We start from the raw sequence: 18,479 nt of genomic DNA on the forward strand, positions 1-18,479 counted from the left end.
GTCAGTTTGAGGCTGTTTATTGGACACTCTTCTCACTCTTTTCCAATAATAATCAGAGGAAATAATGAGCATAATAGTGGGCTGATACATTACTGAGCAAAATTACATCCGCCCCTTCTAATCTTCATTACAGATCTTTAAAGGTTCCAGCAGAATGTGCACCGTTAACATGAAACTACTGAAAATGCAAACTCAAAAGGTGCTGATTATGAAATTGACTGAGTACTGCAAAATAAAGATATTTCTAAGTATTTTTATCCAGCAGCACAGACGATGCCACACTTTTTTTTTAAAGAGTTACTGTGTTGCTGTGAAGCCTTTCAGTTTGCAGAGAGTCCAGCAAGTTTGTTCCATATAACACGAGCATCGGTAAAAGAAAAGCCAGTTTTATGCCATGAAAATATCTGTTTCACATCCGTTTGTTCATCTTAGAAAACCCAAATGTATTCTGTTGATAGTTTTCAGTTTCAGTCTGATTGGTTGGCATGAGACTCTCTGATTGATGGTTTTTGGTGGGAGTTGAGATGAGGTGTTCAGCAGCTGGCTGTTTCCCCACCTTCACGGGAGCATATCCATATATATCTCCTACTGAGCATGCTTCATATGATTGTTTTGGTTTTCTTTGTGTCACTGTAGGGTCTTTCCCGTATAATATGAAGGGCTTTGATGTGACTGTTGTGATTTGGTGCTAAATAACTAATAGTGAAATGAACTGAATTGTTGCTGTGTGGTGCTATTTACTGTTTCAAACCAGAGACATGTTCCAAATGTCCTGTGCTGTAAACTTTAGCGGTATGTATTTTCTTCAGTCGTGTGAATAAGCTCTTACTTTGTGTTCGTCTCTGCTTTAAAAGCAGCTGGGCAGAGATGAAGGTTTACTTGAGCCCAGTTACAAAACCTGGACGATGATGTCACTTTTGGCCTTCAATTTTCTTGTTGAGCGCAAACAAGGCGATACTCTGTCCTCTCTCCTGTTTTACACATCATCCCTTCTTCAGTCAGCTCTACCTTCCCCCCCAACTCTCGGATGCCAGTCTTGATTATCTCCCAGTGAAAGACAAGAGGATGATGTGAGGGAGGAGCAGGAACACCTGGGAGAGTGATTCAGTATTCACCTGCAGAAAGAGAAAAAGTGGGGGGAAAAAAAGTAAAATTCCTCTTTCACTATGTAATTATTGCGCTTCGGGCGAGCTTATCTGTGCTCATTTCAGTGCTTCAGGTGTGTGCCGTTCATGTTTGAAGCTGGAAGAGAGCAGCTGTCGATGGATTGAAATCCGGGGTCTGAGCTAGCCACCCTGTTTGCATCTTTTGAAAGACCCTGATAGGTTGTCCAAATTATGGAAAATATTAGGCATCATGTAAGTGCAGTCATTGTGTAACTAGTCCAGCTGAATAATTGACTTCTCTCACAGCAAAGTGGAAACAAAGGGTTTTCTATGGAGCTCATATACCGTGTCAAACTGAAACAGACATACTGTGTTGACTCAATATTGTCTGAAATATCTCTGTATGCAGTGTCAATATTTTCCTCTTTGGAAGAGGCAGCTCCTGGGCGAGGTGTTCTGAGCATGTCCGATCCCAGACACACCGGAGAGATTATGTCTGTCAGCTGGCTGTCAGCTGGTGAAACCAGCATATCTGAGTCTCCTGTAAACAATTTTTCTATGGGGACGAGATCATTAAAGAACTATATTTTATGTGTGTGGAAATGCTCAGAGTCAAATTAGTTAGAGCTGTAAATCATCATTTCTTGGAGGAGAGGCAAGTCTGTTTCTGACCGATGATTGGCCAACAAATGTTTCTTTCTGTAATTGCCATGTTTGTTGTTGTGTTTCAACCGCAGGACCTTCCCCCAGATTACAGAAATTCTTATAAGGATCTCAGTTCCTGTGCAAGAATTTAAACTGTAGAATGAGGCAATAAATTCACTTCTGATAAGGTCTGTTTATTCCTGGAAAAATACCTGATTAAGGTGTAAAATTATCAGCAGTTTCAGGAACTCCTGATTAAGGGGAACGTCACGGTTGTGATATATCAGTTCTTGGAAGTAAATCTGTTTGGATGTGGGTCAGTGAGTGAGGATTAGTGTTGGAGGTTGGCTCAAACAAAACATAATAAAACATAATAATTAGTGCTGCACTTCACTAAGTCTGCAGTTAAGGACTGTACACATTTTACTGTAGTAAAATGTGTCTGAACATCAGGACCAGCGCTGTAACTCCATCGTCTGATGTTCTGAATGAAGTCACCAAGAACCTGAGTAACAAATTAATATCTGAATATTACAGGCCAAGAATGGTTTTACTCTCAAAAAGATGGAAACAAGCTCTCTGTTTTTATTCTCTACATCATCACCGCTTATGAAGAAAGACCGCTTCAACATTTCCTGCCAGTAACCCTGTCTCTTTGTCTGTTCGATGACATCTGCCTGTAAGTACGGGTGTCTGGTACAGCTTTGCATTATGAGATGGTCTTGTAATGACTAGTTCCTTTCAAGCGCACCCAAGGCTTGATTGGGTTTCTCTTTTGTAGTCGGATCTTAAAAAGTCTTAGATTGTAATAAAAAAAAACACTTCAAGTTCTAAAACTGAACCCATGCTGGAAAAACCTGTGACCTGTTGAGCATTTATCAAAGTTTTGTCTCTAAAAAGCTACATCTGAAGTGTTCGCTGAGGGAAGCGACTTCAATTTCAAACCTTTTTGAAGTTTTGTCCCGTGTGTAATTTGAAGAACTTCTCACAGATTCTTAAAGTGAGTTTAATTTTCACAAAGCATGATTCAGATTCCTCTATACTGCAGACTGATACTGACCACAAAGGCATTCTTACATTTCATCCAGCATGGTAGGCTGTTGTGCCTTCATTTGGAAGAAGTGTGCACGGTGTTTGGACTGAACTGTGTTCAATTTGTAGGTGGGAAAGAAGGAAAGCAAAGAGAGGGGATCAAGAAGGAAAGCAATGGAGCGATAACAGTGAATGCCTGAAGAAGAAGGAAGGAGTAGAGAGGAATGCGAATGAAAGAATGTGAGAGAAATGCTAGAAAGGACAGAGAGGTGAAAAGAGAGAAGGGCAGGTTGATGGAAGCCAAATCATCTATAGGATTATTTTCAGGAGAAAGGCTGAAAGGGGCAGAGGGGGCTTTTATTTTTAGTGTATTTGTGATACCGGAGAATTTAAGATGAAGTTTGGCTAAGCTCCTTGGGTCACAATGAAATACCAGGTGTGCACTGATATCTTGTTGATAACAGAAATGATGCCAGAAAGTTCCTATTTCAAAAATCCTCTCTGACCTTTCCTCATTCTGTCATTTTCTAAGATCTTGGGGGTTAAGGAAAGGTCTCTCATATCTGTTATCAGAGTGGGCAGGTTTTAATACTGAGGACATGGTTAGTTGGCACCACTGGTGCATTAACAAATTTGCAAAATTAGTTTTTAAATAAGCTCTTCTCTTCGACGCAGAGATGCTGTACCAAACTCACTACAGACTCACACCAGCAGCTCTGAGTAAGCCCGATAAGAAAGACTGAAAAGGCTCCTTCAGTTGCTTGTTGTATTTCATCATTGGTCCTGATTGTAAAGGTGCAACAAACAGAAGTTTATCTTTATCTTTCACAACGACAGCAGTTTATCAGCCACGTTAGCCAACATCAGCTATCTCTGGTGGTATCTGCTGTGTCAGCATGCTCATTACGGATTCTGGATTTTAACACCATGTGATCACGCACAGTATTTCAGAGCCCACACAGTGGTGTTTTGGTTATGTTCAAACCCACTGGTCAGCCTTTAAATAGTAAATGTGAGTCTCTGTGCTACTGTATTACTGTGATAGACTGAATAGGATACTAGTGATTGAGCACCGAATCGTTATTGACCTCGTTCACATACTGCAGATGACGACCTAGCATGAGTGGACTGATATCAGGTCAGAGGTGCTGCTGAACATGCAACAAGAGCTAAAGTCTATGATGTAAATTATGATCAGGCTGACTAACCACTGATACTATGAGCACACCAGAAATGTTGTGAATACAGCATCATTAATGAACAGTTATTACAGTTTGATGTGGTTTGTCTTGAATTCTCATTATACTATTATCTCAGAGAGTATTAGGAAGTCCTCGGCTGTGTGCAGCTCTTCTTTAACTTTTTAAGGACAGTTTAACAGTCCTGCTTGTGGAAGATAATGAAAGATTCACTTCACTTAGAACTCACAGTGAATAAGAGTGAAGCAGAGCACACAATGGTTTTATGACCCATCGTTCTGTAACTATTAAATTAGAATTTCATTGACTGGAATAGACTTGAGGTGTTTCTACACACACTTAAGTATTATTATTATTTTTATTATAGTGGACAGAAAAGCCACAGCCAAGTATGAGGAAATATATGAATTTTAGTTGAGCCACCATCTTATAATTCACTTCATGTAATGCAGACTTTGGCAGAGGCTGAAAGCTGCCACTGCTGTGATGTTGTCACGCTGGACGGAGGCCAGCAACTTGAATAGAACCCAAGCGCAAACACACAGGGCGGAGGCAAGAGAGCGTTTTAACACAATTTATTGGTGAATATATAATATATGTGAAAACACAAGGACGTGGCATCTGTGGTGTGGAAATGTAGCCGTGGAACTATTAGCGTGGCATGAACGTGAGGACAACTAGATCTAGGCAGGTAAGTATTGGTCACACTGGGGAGAGAGGAGAGTGGAGTTAGAGCTGGGTTAAAGTGGATTACCAGAGAGGGTAAGTATAACAGTTTTTCCAGCTTACTTGCAGGAGGTGGAGGTGTGGTATTGAGGGAGAGGTGAGGGATTTCCTCGGAGTTTGAAAAAGGTGAAATAGCTGACCTGGGGTTCGTTGGATCCAAAGTGGTGAGTGAGCAGGAGGGCAGGCAGGTGAGGTTTGGAGATATTTCCCAGTGAGGTGGAAAGAAGCTGAGATCCAAGTGGTGAGCAGCAGTCGACACTGGAGAAAAGGTCCTGAAGCACAAGAAACAGCGCGAGTAAATCTACTTGAGAATAGCAGCATGAATGTGAGAGCCGGTTACCAACATCAGGTAACTGACAAACTGGCAGGGAGGAGATGACAGCGCAGAGCTTAAATCCCCTTTGGCCTGATTGCCCCAATTAGCTCCAGATGCGTGAAGCTGAGGAAGTCCTGCCCACGGGCGGAGCCAAGGGTGCTCTGGCACTGATGGAAATTCCCAGCTGCTCACCCAGACCATGACAGATGTAGAGGTCGGCTGGATGTCTTTCTTCAGAAAACTTAAAACTTCAGAAAATATAAATTTCTTTCATTTTATGCCTTTATTTAACAGAGACAGTGACAGAGGGATGATGAATATCAGGAAACCAGGACGTTTGTGCCAGAGCTGTTCCTCTTTTACCCTAAACAAGATTTGGAGTTGCTGTAGCTTTGCAGGCTGTGGATGTTCTTGTTCCTTGTTTTACAAAGTGTCCCCAAATGTTCTCTCCTGGTGTTGCAATAGTCACCACAGTTTAGGAAACAGGCGTTCTCCTGTTGGATATTTGTCTTCTGACATGAGCTTAACTTTATCAGTAGGTGAACCTTTTCTTTCTAAAACCTAACCAAGTGTTTGTGGAGGCAAACAAATACTCCAAGTTTGTGAAGGTGATAACTGGTGAAAGAGGCAATGTAGGATTTTGAAATTTGTACCATTGGTGCAGCTACTAAATATCTTGCACGGCTTTGAATTTCAGTGACCTAGATGTCAAGGTCAAGGTCAGAGGTCAGGTTTTCTGAAAGTCTGGTGAATGCCTACTACTGCCTTCTACTCGGAGGCTGAGGGAAGTCATGGGGAGCCTCCAATATTTTTACATCCTTTCGCAAATAAAGGCCTCGTCTGCCTGTTGGAGCGACTGTGCAGTCATTCTAAAAGGCAGTGATTAAAAGGAGATGTTAAAAAGTGTCAGTATGTGATGAGTTGGGCGTTATACTCAACAAACTGAGCCCTCACAAAAGCCGTCACCAGCGCTTACAAAGTTAATAAGTAACTGCATCCACACACCCCCACCCAACCCCACACCTCACCCCACACCCCTCCGTGCTGCCTCTCCATAATTAAAATGTTGTAAATCTGTCTCGAGTGAGTAAAATGCACTCTTCTACGCTTCTTCATTGTTGCATCTTTTTAAAAAATCCACTCTGGCAGAACTGCAGCAAAGCCAGCCTCCTGTCTCCCACACTAGCTCCCAGACAAAGGCCTTTTGTTTTCGGCTCCATCAGATGGGCTAAACGAACAGTGCTCTGGGTTGTAGCTCTGACAGAGAAGCGTACCCACATGTCGGGCTTCCCGTCAGGACTGGTTTCAGTATTCTGTGTGGGAACTGCTGCAGGAAACAACATCTTCTAGATGTCGACTTTGTTTCATCTAAAAATTTCTCCGAGCACAATGTGGCAGGCTTTGGTCAGTAGCTGGAAGACGTCTCTCAACGTAAATGTAGACACACAGCAAAGTAGACACATGTATTGCCAAACATAACACTGTGTAATTCTAATATTCAGTTGACCTAAAAGTATGTAGACAGTAAAAAAATGTATTGTCTTTATTGTCAGGCTTGTTAACCCTCTCTGGACTGCTCTGTTTCAAAGAGGGATGAACTCGTGTGGCCATACCTCAGCTAATCGTGACCCAACAACCCAGGATGTGTGTTGCTTCCCTTTGTCATTTGTAAATCGTACGATCATTTCTTCCTCTTAACCATCAAACAGAAGTATTTAAACACGATGCATGCAAAATGTTCAGGCATGACCTCGTTCAAAATCCTGCATGAACTACAAACTTGGGCATCTCCTCTGCAAATAAATCTAAATAAGCAGGAAGTCTGTGACCTTTCTGATAATCTACCATGAAAGAGAATCTTGGACATTAGCAGCAGTTTGTGAAGACACACCTGTACTGTGGAAGAAGTGAGTAAAAATATTTCTGAGGATTAATTACATAAATGTTCCTCAGTCAGTGATTCCAGTGGAACAGCGTGTTGAGCTGGAATCTGGGCTCAAATTGTGTAAAGTCTGTAGTTATGAAAAATGAAGAGTGTTGGGAAAAGGCAAGCCTCTGACACACACACACACACACACACATACACACACACACACACACACACACACACACACACACACACACACACAGCCAGTAATTAGCAGCTCAGCATACACTTGCTGCGGGTCATTAGCCTCGGCCCTGCAGCCTGGTTGCGTGGATGCTGGTAATTAAAGCGACGTGTTGTTTGTATGTTGTTTGTCACATGCTTTTTTTTGGCTGTCAGGAAACTCAGGAGGGTGAATTAGCAGGAGTGAATGAAGGTGTGAAGCACACACACACACACACACACACTTCTTTGCTTTCACTGTACCTCAAGACCACAAACCTCCTTCACTCAAACACACTAACTTTAACCTTAGTCAACTCAATGATTTGCATCATACAAGAAAAGTTTGGTTCTGTCTCCATTAAGTAGCTGTGAAAGTTCACACACAGACACAGAAGCTAATAAAGCAGCAGGCCATCCCAGTAGCCTGTGCCCAACCTGATCTCACCTCCTACTTTTAACAAAACCACAGCCACACACACACACACACACACACACACACACACACACACACACACACACACACACACACACACACAGAGTGGAAACACTAAAACTGTGTGTGTGTTGCGTCATCTGTACTCTGTACAAACAGGCTGTTTACAGTCTCACTGAAATAAAGAAATATGTAATACTTGAGTTAACTGAATGCTTTTTAGCCTCGTTTATGTGTGTGTGTGTGTGTGTGTGTGTGTGTGTGTGTCTCTGTGTGTGCTTTGTTCAGTCAGTTGAACTGCTGCTGAAGCTGATGTTTCAGCCTGCCGGTACAGCAGTCCTGCACGTCTATCTCCTCTCTGGAGCAGAGCACAAACACACTGTGCACCGGTTGTTTGTGTCCTGTTCCTGATGCAAATATATTAAGTATTTATTCAATCTAAAGGATGAGAGGTGGAGTTTTAAATTGACTTCTACTTCATCAGCTTTCTGCCTCTAACGAGCTGAATACGAGTCCTCTCTGCCAAACAGGGACAGAAGCCTCCCCAAAGACATGAGAAGGTTCATTATGACCTTTTATCTTTAACAGGAAACACAGCGACACACACACACACACATGTTTCCTGTCTATTCTCTGCAGTTCTCCTTTACCCACCAGTCCCTTTTCATTCTTGCCCTCTTTTTTTAATTACTTCCTTTCCTGTCACTTCTCTTCTATTTGTTGCCCTTTTGTCACGTTTTTTTTTTTTTTTTGGCATATTTTCAATCTCCCCACCTTTCTTTCCTTCACATGCTGTCCCTGCTGTCCTTTCCTTTGATTATTTTTAATATTTTTTGTCTCCATTTATTTACGTACACCCCTGAGACATTCCTTCGTCCTTTCCTTTCCTTATTTTCTCTTATCTACTTTCTCCAAACGATTTCCTTTATCCAACGTCTCTGACCATCCGTCATTTCCTCTTTCTCCTTTTTTCTGTCCTCTGTGCTTCCCCTTCTCTGTTCTTTCATTTTTCCTCCTCTCTCCTCTTCCTGTTCTTGTCTTCGTCCTGATCAGAAGATGCTTCCTTTTTGCTTCCTTCTGTTTTTCTTATTTCCTCTCATCTCCTTGGGATGACCCAGAACATGGCTCACTGTCAGCTCTCGGCTTATAGGTAAAAATGAATAAACTATTTTATTCAGTCCCAATTTTTATTCTGTCAGCAGAATCTGCTGATAATTTGTGTCTCTGTCACATTTCCTGTAAATAAATCCCGTTTTCATTCTGTTTGGCTTGGCTTTGATTCTCTTGCTTTAATCCAATTGATACACACAGGGTGAAATTTATAGCAGTCCACAGAGAAACACTCAATGCTGCCAGGATCATAAAATATTAACCTTTCAAATTAATTCTGTAGTGGTGAAATCATCCACCTCTCAATGTGTGACAAGCTGCTGCCAAAACCAACCACCCATCTAAATGTAAATGCGTACAGCTGTGCCACTGCTAATCCTCCGCTCATTACACACGTTCCTAATGATTCCTCCGTTAACTGCGACAGAAATTTAAGGAGACATTAGCAGGAAATAGACTGCTCCTGTCCACTCTCTCTCCCTGACTCACATCATTAGTTAACAGTCGAGCTGCAGAGCGTCCTCTTCATCATGAACGAGGGGGAGGCTGTAAAGTTTTCCTCCTGCTCTGATTATCAGCAGTGAAGGTGACTTGGAGCCAGCAAGGAGGCATTAATGTGCTACCGCTGAAATAACAGTCAGCAGATCACACCTCTACCGGAGAGACCCGAAGATCGTTTGTTTTATTACATCGCTAAACACAAGCAGAAGGAGACAAGGGGGCAAGAAGTGGACTGACCAGATTAAAGCAAGGAGACAGGAGATGATTCGATGAACAGAGGGGAAGAAACTGGAGGGAGCAAGGAAAGGAAAAGGGACAGTAAAGAAGAGAAAAAGGGGAAAGGAAACAAAAAATAAAGAAAGGATGAAACAAGAGGAAAGATGTCATAGAAAGCAGAGGAAGAGAAATAAGGTAAAATGAGAAAAATAGAGGAAAGCATACAAGAAGAGGTGAAAAAGGAGTCAGGAGGAAACAGGGGAAACTGATGGAAAGGATGGAAGAAGAGAAGAAGTGAAGAAACAAGAAGGAAAACAAGTGAAAGTTGAATAAGAAACAATAACGAGAGAGGAAGCATGGTAAAGTCAAGAAGAGGAAACCGAAGAAGAGAAAGGGAAACAAGAAAAGTAAAAAGATGAAAAGGAAAAGGGAAGATGGATGGACTGGAGAAAAAAGGAAAGAGTAGAAGGGAGAATAAGACAGAGGGGGGTGAAAAGAAATTAGGAAACAAGAGGAGAAGAAAAGAGGAAAAAGAGAAGTAAGAACAGCAAAGACGAACAGGAAGAAGAACGCTGCGCAGTGAAGTGTGTCACTTCTCGGCCCCTCCCACCCTGAAGTCATTGTATCACTCTAGCAGATTATTGTGAAACAAATCTCTCCTCATTTCCCACATTTGCTTATCAGCACAGTCATATTTGCATGGGTGGACTTCCTGTCTGCTGTTCTGCTTTTTTTCCTGTTTGGCAAATACACCCACACCCACCACTAAACACACACACACACACGCACACGCACACACACACACACGTCAGGGTTTATCAGCTGCATGGAGCTGCCAGAGAAATGTCATCACATTAATAAGAGGCAAGCAGAGAAAAGAGAAAGAGTTTAGGTTTGATTGATCCAGCTGGTGAGAAGTTCGGCCATCCGGGAGGGGCTCAGAGTAGAGCAGCTGCTGCTCCACATCGAAAGGAGCCAGCTGAGGTGGTTCGGGCATCTGACAAGGATGCCCCCTGGGCGCCTCCTGGGTGAGGTGTTCCAGGCATGTCCCACCGGGAGGAGGCCCCGGGGCAGACCCAGGACACGCTGGAGAGATTATATCTCTCGGCTGGCCTGGGAACGCCTTGGTATTCCCCCGGATAAGCTGGAGGAGGTGGCTGGGGAGAGGGAGGTCTGGGCCTCTTTGCTTAGGCTGCTGCCCCCGCGACCCGGCCTCGGACAAAGCGGATGAAAATGGATGGATGGATGATCCAGCTGCTGAGGTTGTCCCAGGGTGTCTGATTCAGAGCCGTGTGAATCTGTTTACCTACAAAGGTGTGACTGTGTACGTACACACCGGCTGACACTGAGGCCTATTGTCCCACCTCAGCCAACAGAAATGTTCCAAATACAGTTTTTGAATATTAAGGCTGTACCTGTAAAGTCATTTCACACTTACAACACAACTTCTTGACGGAAGTGCCAGACGCAAACGGCCGACACAGTAAAAGGATGAAAAAAACACCATGTCATTAGATTATGCAGCACAATTAAAAAAATAAAACAGTTTAAAAGAAGATCTGTGTCTAGAGTACATTTTATATTAACATAATGGAGAAAAATACAATTAGCACTAGTGTCTAACTCAAATACACAGTGGGCCAAAATTCAAAATGGAACATTAATATTTGTTGAAAAAAAAAATCTTCCTCCAGATATAGGAATGAATCTTTTCTTATGGACTCAAACAAGTTTAGCTGAAAAACTGAATATGGAACAAGCAAAGCTTAATACTAAACAATATATATATTAGCTGTATAATACCAGTAGGCCAGCTCTAATAGTAATTTGGTATGGCTTCGGGCCAGAGTTTGACACCTATGTCCTAGGACCTGGCGTCCACATATGTGAACATCACATTTTGGGTTATTTAGACCAAAATACTCATTTTTGCTTTACAAGGGCCTGATATCCACTTATGAGGACATTATACTGCTACTGTTCTATCAAAATTTTAAACAAATATCCTCATCCTCTTGTTTTTCTTAAAAACAAAAATAAGGTAATGACGTCAGACTTAAAGACCGGATAAGAATGGTTTCTTTTTTCTTTTAATTTCATGGATGTGGTGAAGGAGGACATGCAGAGGATTGGGATGTGTTGGGATCCCTTCACCCCAACCGGTCACAGCAGATTCCGGCATTCCGGTTCTGGCAGAACCTGAGTCTGGGTTCTGCCAGAGTTTACTTCCTGTTAAAAGGGAGTTTTTCCTTCCCACTGCTGCCAAGTGCTTGCCCTAAGGGGTCATTTGATTGTTGGGTTTTTTCTGTGTTGTTGTAGGGTCTTAACCTTACATTATAAAGTGCCTTGAGGAGACTGCTGTTGTAATTTGGTGTTCAAAGCAGAGGTGGGACCAAGTCATTGTTTTGCAAGTCTCAAGTAAGTCTCAAGTCTTTATCCTCAAGTCTCAAGTCAAGTCTCAAGTAATGTCAGGCAAGTCAGAGTCGAGTCTCAAGTCACTGGTGTAAAAGTCCGAGTCAAGTCACAAGTCTGAAACTTTGAATTTCAAGTCCTTTCGAGTCATTCAAAAAAACGAAAAAAAGCATGTTGCAGTTATATGCTAAATGTAAATATTAGACCATGTAATTTTTAAATCTGTGTTTTTCTCAACACATGACAAAATAGTGAACGTAGAAAATATACACAAATTGTGAAATTGCACCTCTTTAAAATGCAGCTCAATTAAACCTAGCTCCAAGAATAATTTTCACCGACAGTTCTGAGATAAGCTGCATGTTATTCTTGGATGCGGTTGTAGGACCGGCTTTAAAACCGCATGACAAAAATATCATACACATTAAAAAAAACTGCATCACCAACGTAGCCTGGACAACATTTGCTAGTTAGATGAAGTCAGCTATCTCATCTTAGCATATTTATATGCATATTTATAATCATACGGTTCTTGGAGTGAGTGCATACACTCATGAAGTTTAGTAACTTCAGGTCACTGCAACAAGCCCAGGTACAGTTTACCGACGGATGGGTGCAGGACCTTGAAATGCACCGTGTAGAACGAAAGACCATCGTACGTATCATAAGTTTACCAGTCTCACAAACTGTCGTCATAAATACACATTCCTTAACCGTTTATTAATAGGACCTTTGAGCTCAACGATAATTAATTAGTAGTGGAAATAATTTCTGGTACCCATCACAGAAATGTAGCAGTGACAATAATATTGTATGCTGTAATCATACTGGGCAATTAGTGATACAAAAAAACCCGTTTTATCCTGTGAATAAAAGTATGTTTTTGTCAATGTACCATAATAACAGAAGCGAAACGCAATATTGTGTCAGGACAATTCACTATTTATGCACAATAAATAAAGGAGCATAGCGCGACAATTTCTGTTCAGTGCCAGACTTGCTTGTAACCTATATCACCAATTATGTTATGAAAATGACGTATTAACTACTAAAAAACACTGACCTTCGTGTAAATGCTTGGAGCAGACTAACCTGTGAGCTGGAGGGTTCTGGGACGTTATATTTGGTCTTTGAATGGCTGCAATCCAGGCCATCCGTCGCGTCTTTGTTACTTCGGAAACATGGCTCGAACAATTTCTCTTCAACGACGTAATCCGATAACAACCGATCTCTTTACCCGTCGGCTTCCCGTGGCTGTCATGCGACCGGCTATTGCAGTTAATAATACAACGGCTTCTTGACATTTTTGTGTTTCTTTTTATCGCTGTATAACTGATTTCAATTGAAAGTCTGTGTGCGCTAGTACCTCTTGCCACGAGTTCCCAGAATCCTTTGCGGTTCTACCCGTGAATGACGTCACATTTTCAATCTCTATATAATATGCATGTTAAATTTTATATTTGGGGTAAAATATCAAGTCTTTTCAAGTAAACAGGTTCAAGTCCAATTCAAGTCCCAAGTCATTGGTGTAAAAGTCCAAGTCAAGTCACAAGTCTTAGAACATTTTTTCAAGTCAAGTCTAAAGTCATAAAATTAATGACTCGAGTCTGACTCGAGTCCAAGTCATGTGACTCGAGTCCACACCTCTGGTTCAAAGCTCATTTGCTGGTGTTGTGTTTTATTCATGTTCATGTTAGCTAAGCACAGACCTTCTCAAAGTGTGGGGCCCGCCCCCTAGGGGAGGCGCAGAGCCATGGCAGGGGGGGGCGCAGTATGAAAAGAGGGGAAAAAAAACAACGCTTGGACACTGCTACCATGGGGCGCCCACGGACACGCAAAGCAGGAGATGAAGCATGGCTGAATATGTTTCCAAACCAACTTCATTCTAAGCCAAAGACTAGAAAATATGGTGAAGCATATCTTCCCTTTGGCTTCACCTGCACAAGTGCCAAGGTAGGTCTCCCCTGCAGAATTGGTTTTACCTTGTTGGGAGCACGCACTGGGCTCTTCAAATCACGGACAAACGGTATCCCACATTCTTGATTGAAAGGAGTTTTAAAAAATTATCAGTTTCCGGTGATTCGAAACGCCGTTTACGTGTGGAAGAAACAGCTGCGTTTTCAAAAATACCCGTGTAGGTGTGGACGTAGCGTAAAAGAGTTAGTGGTTTATTTTATTATTTATTTACTACCTGCAGATTACTTGTATTTGCTTAACTGTTTACTAAATGTTTGAGGTGTGAAATAAACCGCAATGGAGCAAAATGGGGGGGCGAACATTATTCTTGTAAAACAAAGGGGGGGGGGCTAGCAAAAAAAAGTTTGGGAACCACTGGCTTAGCAGAGCAGTGACACCATGAGTGCAGCAGGCAGCTGTGTTAATTAATTGAGGCCCCTCCTCTGTGTTAAAATAATGACCCATCTGGGGAATTTCAGGCCACCTTGCCCATCTTCTTCCACACACCACAGAACTAACAGCCTGATGATATAAATTTAACGAGACAATCAGGACAAGGTCGGATTTAATAATTCTTTTGAATTTGATTGGCCCACTGTGCCTAGACCAGGCAATAGACACATGACAGTCAACTTTGAACTAGCCAATAGGTGGAGGCTTGACACCTGAAAGGTAAAAAGAACACAAAAGCAAAGCCACATCTCTTGGCACGTAACAGTGGACTACTGAATTTCCTCTTAAATACCAGAGTATCTGTATTTAAGATGTTGCCCATGTGTTCAGCTGCTAGTGGAGGGAGGGGCTGTGTGTCAGATGGAGGAGACAAAGATGGCTATGTTGTTGAAAATGAATGAAATGAAAAGCATCTAATTTGATAGTAATCTTTATTGGTACCCAAATATCACTCTCTTTTAACAAAACCCTATCTGGCAAAAACCAAAGTACTGTCATGTTTTCAGAAATTTAGTACTGAAAGGTAATGTAAATATTGGTTTTGGTGACATCCCTGATTATACTCGTGCTATAGTTTTTTTTTAGTTTTTTTTTTTAGTAATACTATTTAGTAAAGTGAAAACATGGTGTAACATCTTGAGATATCAGCTAGTTTTGTGGCTTTCTGCTGCCTCCTAACTCTGCTCAAGCCCTGTTTCACGGACGCCTGGATGTTAAAGAGACCAGCCTCACTGACTGTTTTATTGGAGCTGAAAGACATTTTGACTGTCACTGATGTTGCCGTCTTTGATCTGGGAAACTGAAGGAACATTTGGACAGGAAATGACTAATTATGCCAGACTAAGTGAATTACACCCAGCACCTTTAAATCCATTGAATAAACAATGTCCAGGGCATCCTGCTATATTCAGCCAGCACATTGTGCAGGCATTGTGCCGAAGAGACATGAAAGAGAAGCGTCAGAGTCTGTGAGCCTTGTAGTTTGATATTCAGGCTGAAAACATGAAACCTTTTTTTTTTCCTGCCTTCGCTGCTCTGATCTTGAAGATATCGACACTCAGACCAGCTGCAGTCAAACAGAAGCACGCAGGACTGGTCAGACCAATGGTATTTGGACACTTAGAGTGCACTCAGGGAGAGCGTCAGCATCTTGTATTAACAAGATGCTGACGCTCTCTAGTTGGTGAGATTTTCAGTTAGTGAATATTATTAAAAATATTATGGCTGAATATTAAAATGTTGGCTGATGAGGGTCCAGCCATTAGAATCAATCAGAAGGGTCGGCTGGAGACGAGAGAATCCAGAGAAATGTGAAGTTGTACTGCCAGAAACTTGAGAGGCAGCTTTTAGGCTTTTGAGGGATGAACTGTGCGACTTACAAATGCCCCCCCTTCCACAGACACAAAGCCTACCCTGAATGAATGAAATCAGGGAATCAGGAGACATGGGGAAACACTCATTTTGTGTGTGTGAGTGAGAGAGAGGAAGAGAGAGAAGCAGAGCAGAGCTGGGAAAGAGAGAGAGAGTGAAGCTGTTTTCTGAATCGTGTGGCAGCGTCTAGCTTTTCCATTAGTGGAAGGGAGGAAAAAAAGCTTGGTGCTTTTTGATGTTACATCCAAATGTTCCTAAAATTTCACGCTGAACAACTTTAATGGGAGCAAAAGGTTTAGCTGAGACACACTCACACACACACACGCACACTTAGGAGGATTGGAATTTTTGTGCATAAATTTGCCATGTGTGCTGTGAATGTGTTTGCGTGCACCTGTGCAGTCAGAGTCTGCATGTGTATTTCTGTCAGCATAGAAATCCTACATCACCCTCTGTTGATCCGACATGTTCAGCATGCTTTCAGTAAATTGCTTGTAGAACATAAATGACTCAAGGAAAGAGGGGTGGAATAAATGGGGGGATATAACCTCACGCTCCACGGTTTGAACTTTTCAATTCAGCCAATGCCATTTCAAAGCCAGGTGCATTAAAAGGCAGAAGCACAGCAGGAGTATGGCTTACAGCGGCAGAAAGCATTTAAAACCTTTTTGGGACACAGTCAGCAAGAGTTTGTCACCACCCGTGAGTGGTGATTGTGTATGTGCAGGTTTTTGTGTTCCGTGTCCTCTGAAATCACCAATCACCAGATAGGCAAATAGCCTCGTCACAGTGTAAACAAACCCTGAATCAAAAAAAACATGAAGCACGAAGGTGATCACGGTTTCTTAGGCAGAGGTCTCTAAAGGACACAGCTGGGAGATTCCTAAATACTCCTCAGCCATTGCTGTGGATGGTAGGCGTGTCCGAGGATATGCCTGAGCTAGGCTCGTGCATTTGATTGACCAATTGGATGTGAAGGCTGGGGAACACCTACTCTGATTGAGTAACAGTAACACAGCACTGCAAAGACTCCTTATGTGTGTTTTTGGGAATCTGTGAAGAAGCATCATGTCGAGGATGTTCCATTAGCAGAGAAACACTGACCCCTTCCTCAGGTCACTCATACGTACAAATATTTGTGAAAGGAGGTAAATGTGTGGCTTATTTGCTTATTTAAATGCATTTAAATGACTCCTTTTTCATGTTATGACTCGTCCTGGTGGCTCAAAGGATTAACGGCCATGATTTAGCTGTTTGAGCAGCTGTCTCCTTATTTTTGATTTAAGCAGCGCTATAGAAGCCTGAAAGCGTTTCAGGATCTGGCAACATGCCACGATTGTTTTAGCCGCTCGTAATTTGAAGTCTGCTGCACTTGGTTAATAACATTTACCAGAACGATGCGTGAGCTTCACCTCATCTGCTTCTGTTCCCATGAGCGAGGCGCGGAGCTGTCAGTTTCTGCAGTAAAACATATGAATATGAAATAAGACGACTGTGAGAAATGTTACACCGCCAAGCTTTTCTTATTGGAACGAGGGCTCTGAGACGCGTGCACGTGCATGCTGGCGTTTCTGACGTTGGCTGTGGTTTTGGCTGCCGCAAAGGCCGAGCCTGAGATCAACGGAGGCCATTGTTGCCCCGAGCGAGAGAAGCAAACCATTCTTTCCACTTTCCATTTCAGCTCTTGTCTGTTATTTTTTTTTTTCCTCAGGAAACGTTTTTGTTTCCAGCTGTTGTTAAGGGCGATGAAGGCCAACATGTTTCATGTGTAGAAAATTTTATATCAAGCTTCATTAACAGCCAACATTTTACGGTTGGAGGTGGATAGGGCTATACGTGGCCCCGTTACCGGGATGTGAAAATGTGAAATATGACTTTATATTAACTTAAATATGGAATCTCAGCCGGCCGAAGTGCAGCATGTATTGGTACCTTTAAATGAAAGTGGTTTTCTTTGGATCTCAGAGAACTGAACACAGCTGCTCTTGTTTTTTTATTTTCTGCCAAGATTTTCACATTTTTGTTTAAAACTTAAGAATTTGACTGCTTCTTGAAACAAGGGTGACTCACTCACTTTGCATGTGCATGCTTGTGTGTTTTCAATGTAAACTTGCAAGAGACTGGTTGTGGTGTCAGTCTGCTAGTTTGATTACACTCTGGATTAACTGCACGAGTTGTTCTGGCTCATAACTGAAGTGCAATTGCTCCAAGATTACTCCTGAACTACTCTTCTTGCATCTTATCTTATTGTCCTGTAAACAGCAATAAAACATACTGGGTTTGTCTTCTGAGTCCTTCTTGAAAACCTTTCTTGATCCCTGACTGGCTGACTGGGCTGCGTTTGTCCGTGAGAACTACTTTGCCTATTGACTTCTAAAGATTGTATGAAATATGTCTGTTCCCTGTCTGTTTCACATCTTATGGCCCTGTAGTCCTGTACTCTTTGTCTCATTCTTATCCCCATGTCCTTGTTTACTAAGCGTCCTGTCTCCGTTATGTTGCTGCCTCATTGAAGGTTGTCACAGTGTGAACACTCATGAATTTATCACCCCCAGTACTGGGCTGCGCCTCCACAAACTGTAACCTGGTGCTAACGGAGGCCCAGGGAGAAATCACATCACCGTGCTATCCCCAGAGATACCCCAATTCGTACAACTGTAGGTGGATCATGCAGGCCCCCACCGGCTTCATTATCCAGCTGTCCTTCCTGGACTTTGAACTGGAGGAGGCGCCGGGATGCATCTATGACTGGGTGAAGGTGAATACAGGCAGCGCTGAAGTTGTGTTCTGTGGTCTGACGGCCAACGGGCTGACGCTAAACTCAACGGGGAACCAGATGGTGCTGTCTTTTACCTCCGACTTCAGTGTGCAGAAGAAAGGCTTCAGAGTTAGCTTCCAACATGGTAGGTGA

The 18,479-nt window shown here is 42.4% G+C and overlaps 1 protein-coding gene across 3 annotated transcripts in view; it reads left to right on the plus strand.

Annotated features, from left to right (window-relative positions):
* Nucleotides 1-18,479, plus strand: part of adgrg6 (adhesion G protein-coupled receptor G6) — a 104,988-nt gene that overhangs the window by 18,175 nt on the left and 68,334 nt on the right. For 2 of the 3 annotated variants that reach the window (XM_080290086.1, XM_080290087.1), the window contains exon 3: nucleotides 18,124-18,471. The exons of the other annotated variant lie outside the window; for it this stretch is intronic. In XM_080290086.1, coding sequence (XP_080146212.1) covers nucleotides 18,124-18,471 — 348 coding nt within the window. The remainder of the gene's footprint in view (nucleotides 1-18,123; nucleotides 18,472-18,479) is intronic. 3 annotated transcript variants of the gene reach the window in all.

Source organism: Astatotilapia calliptera, chromosome 15, assembly GCF_964374335.1.
Source record: "Astatotilapia calliptera chromosome 15, fAstCal68.1, whole genome shotgun sequence".
NCBI lineage: Eukaryota > Metazoa > Chordata > Actinopteri > Cichliformes > Cichlidae > Astatotilapia > Astatotilapia calliptera.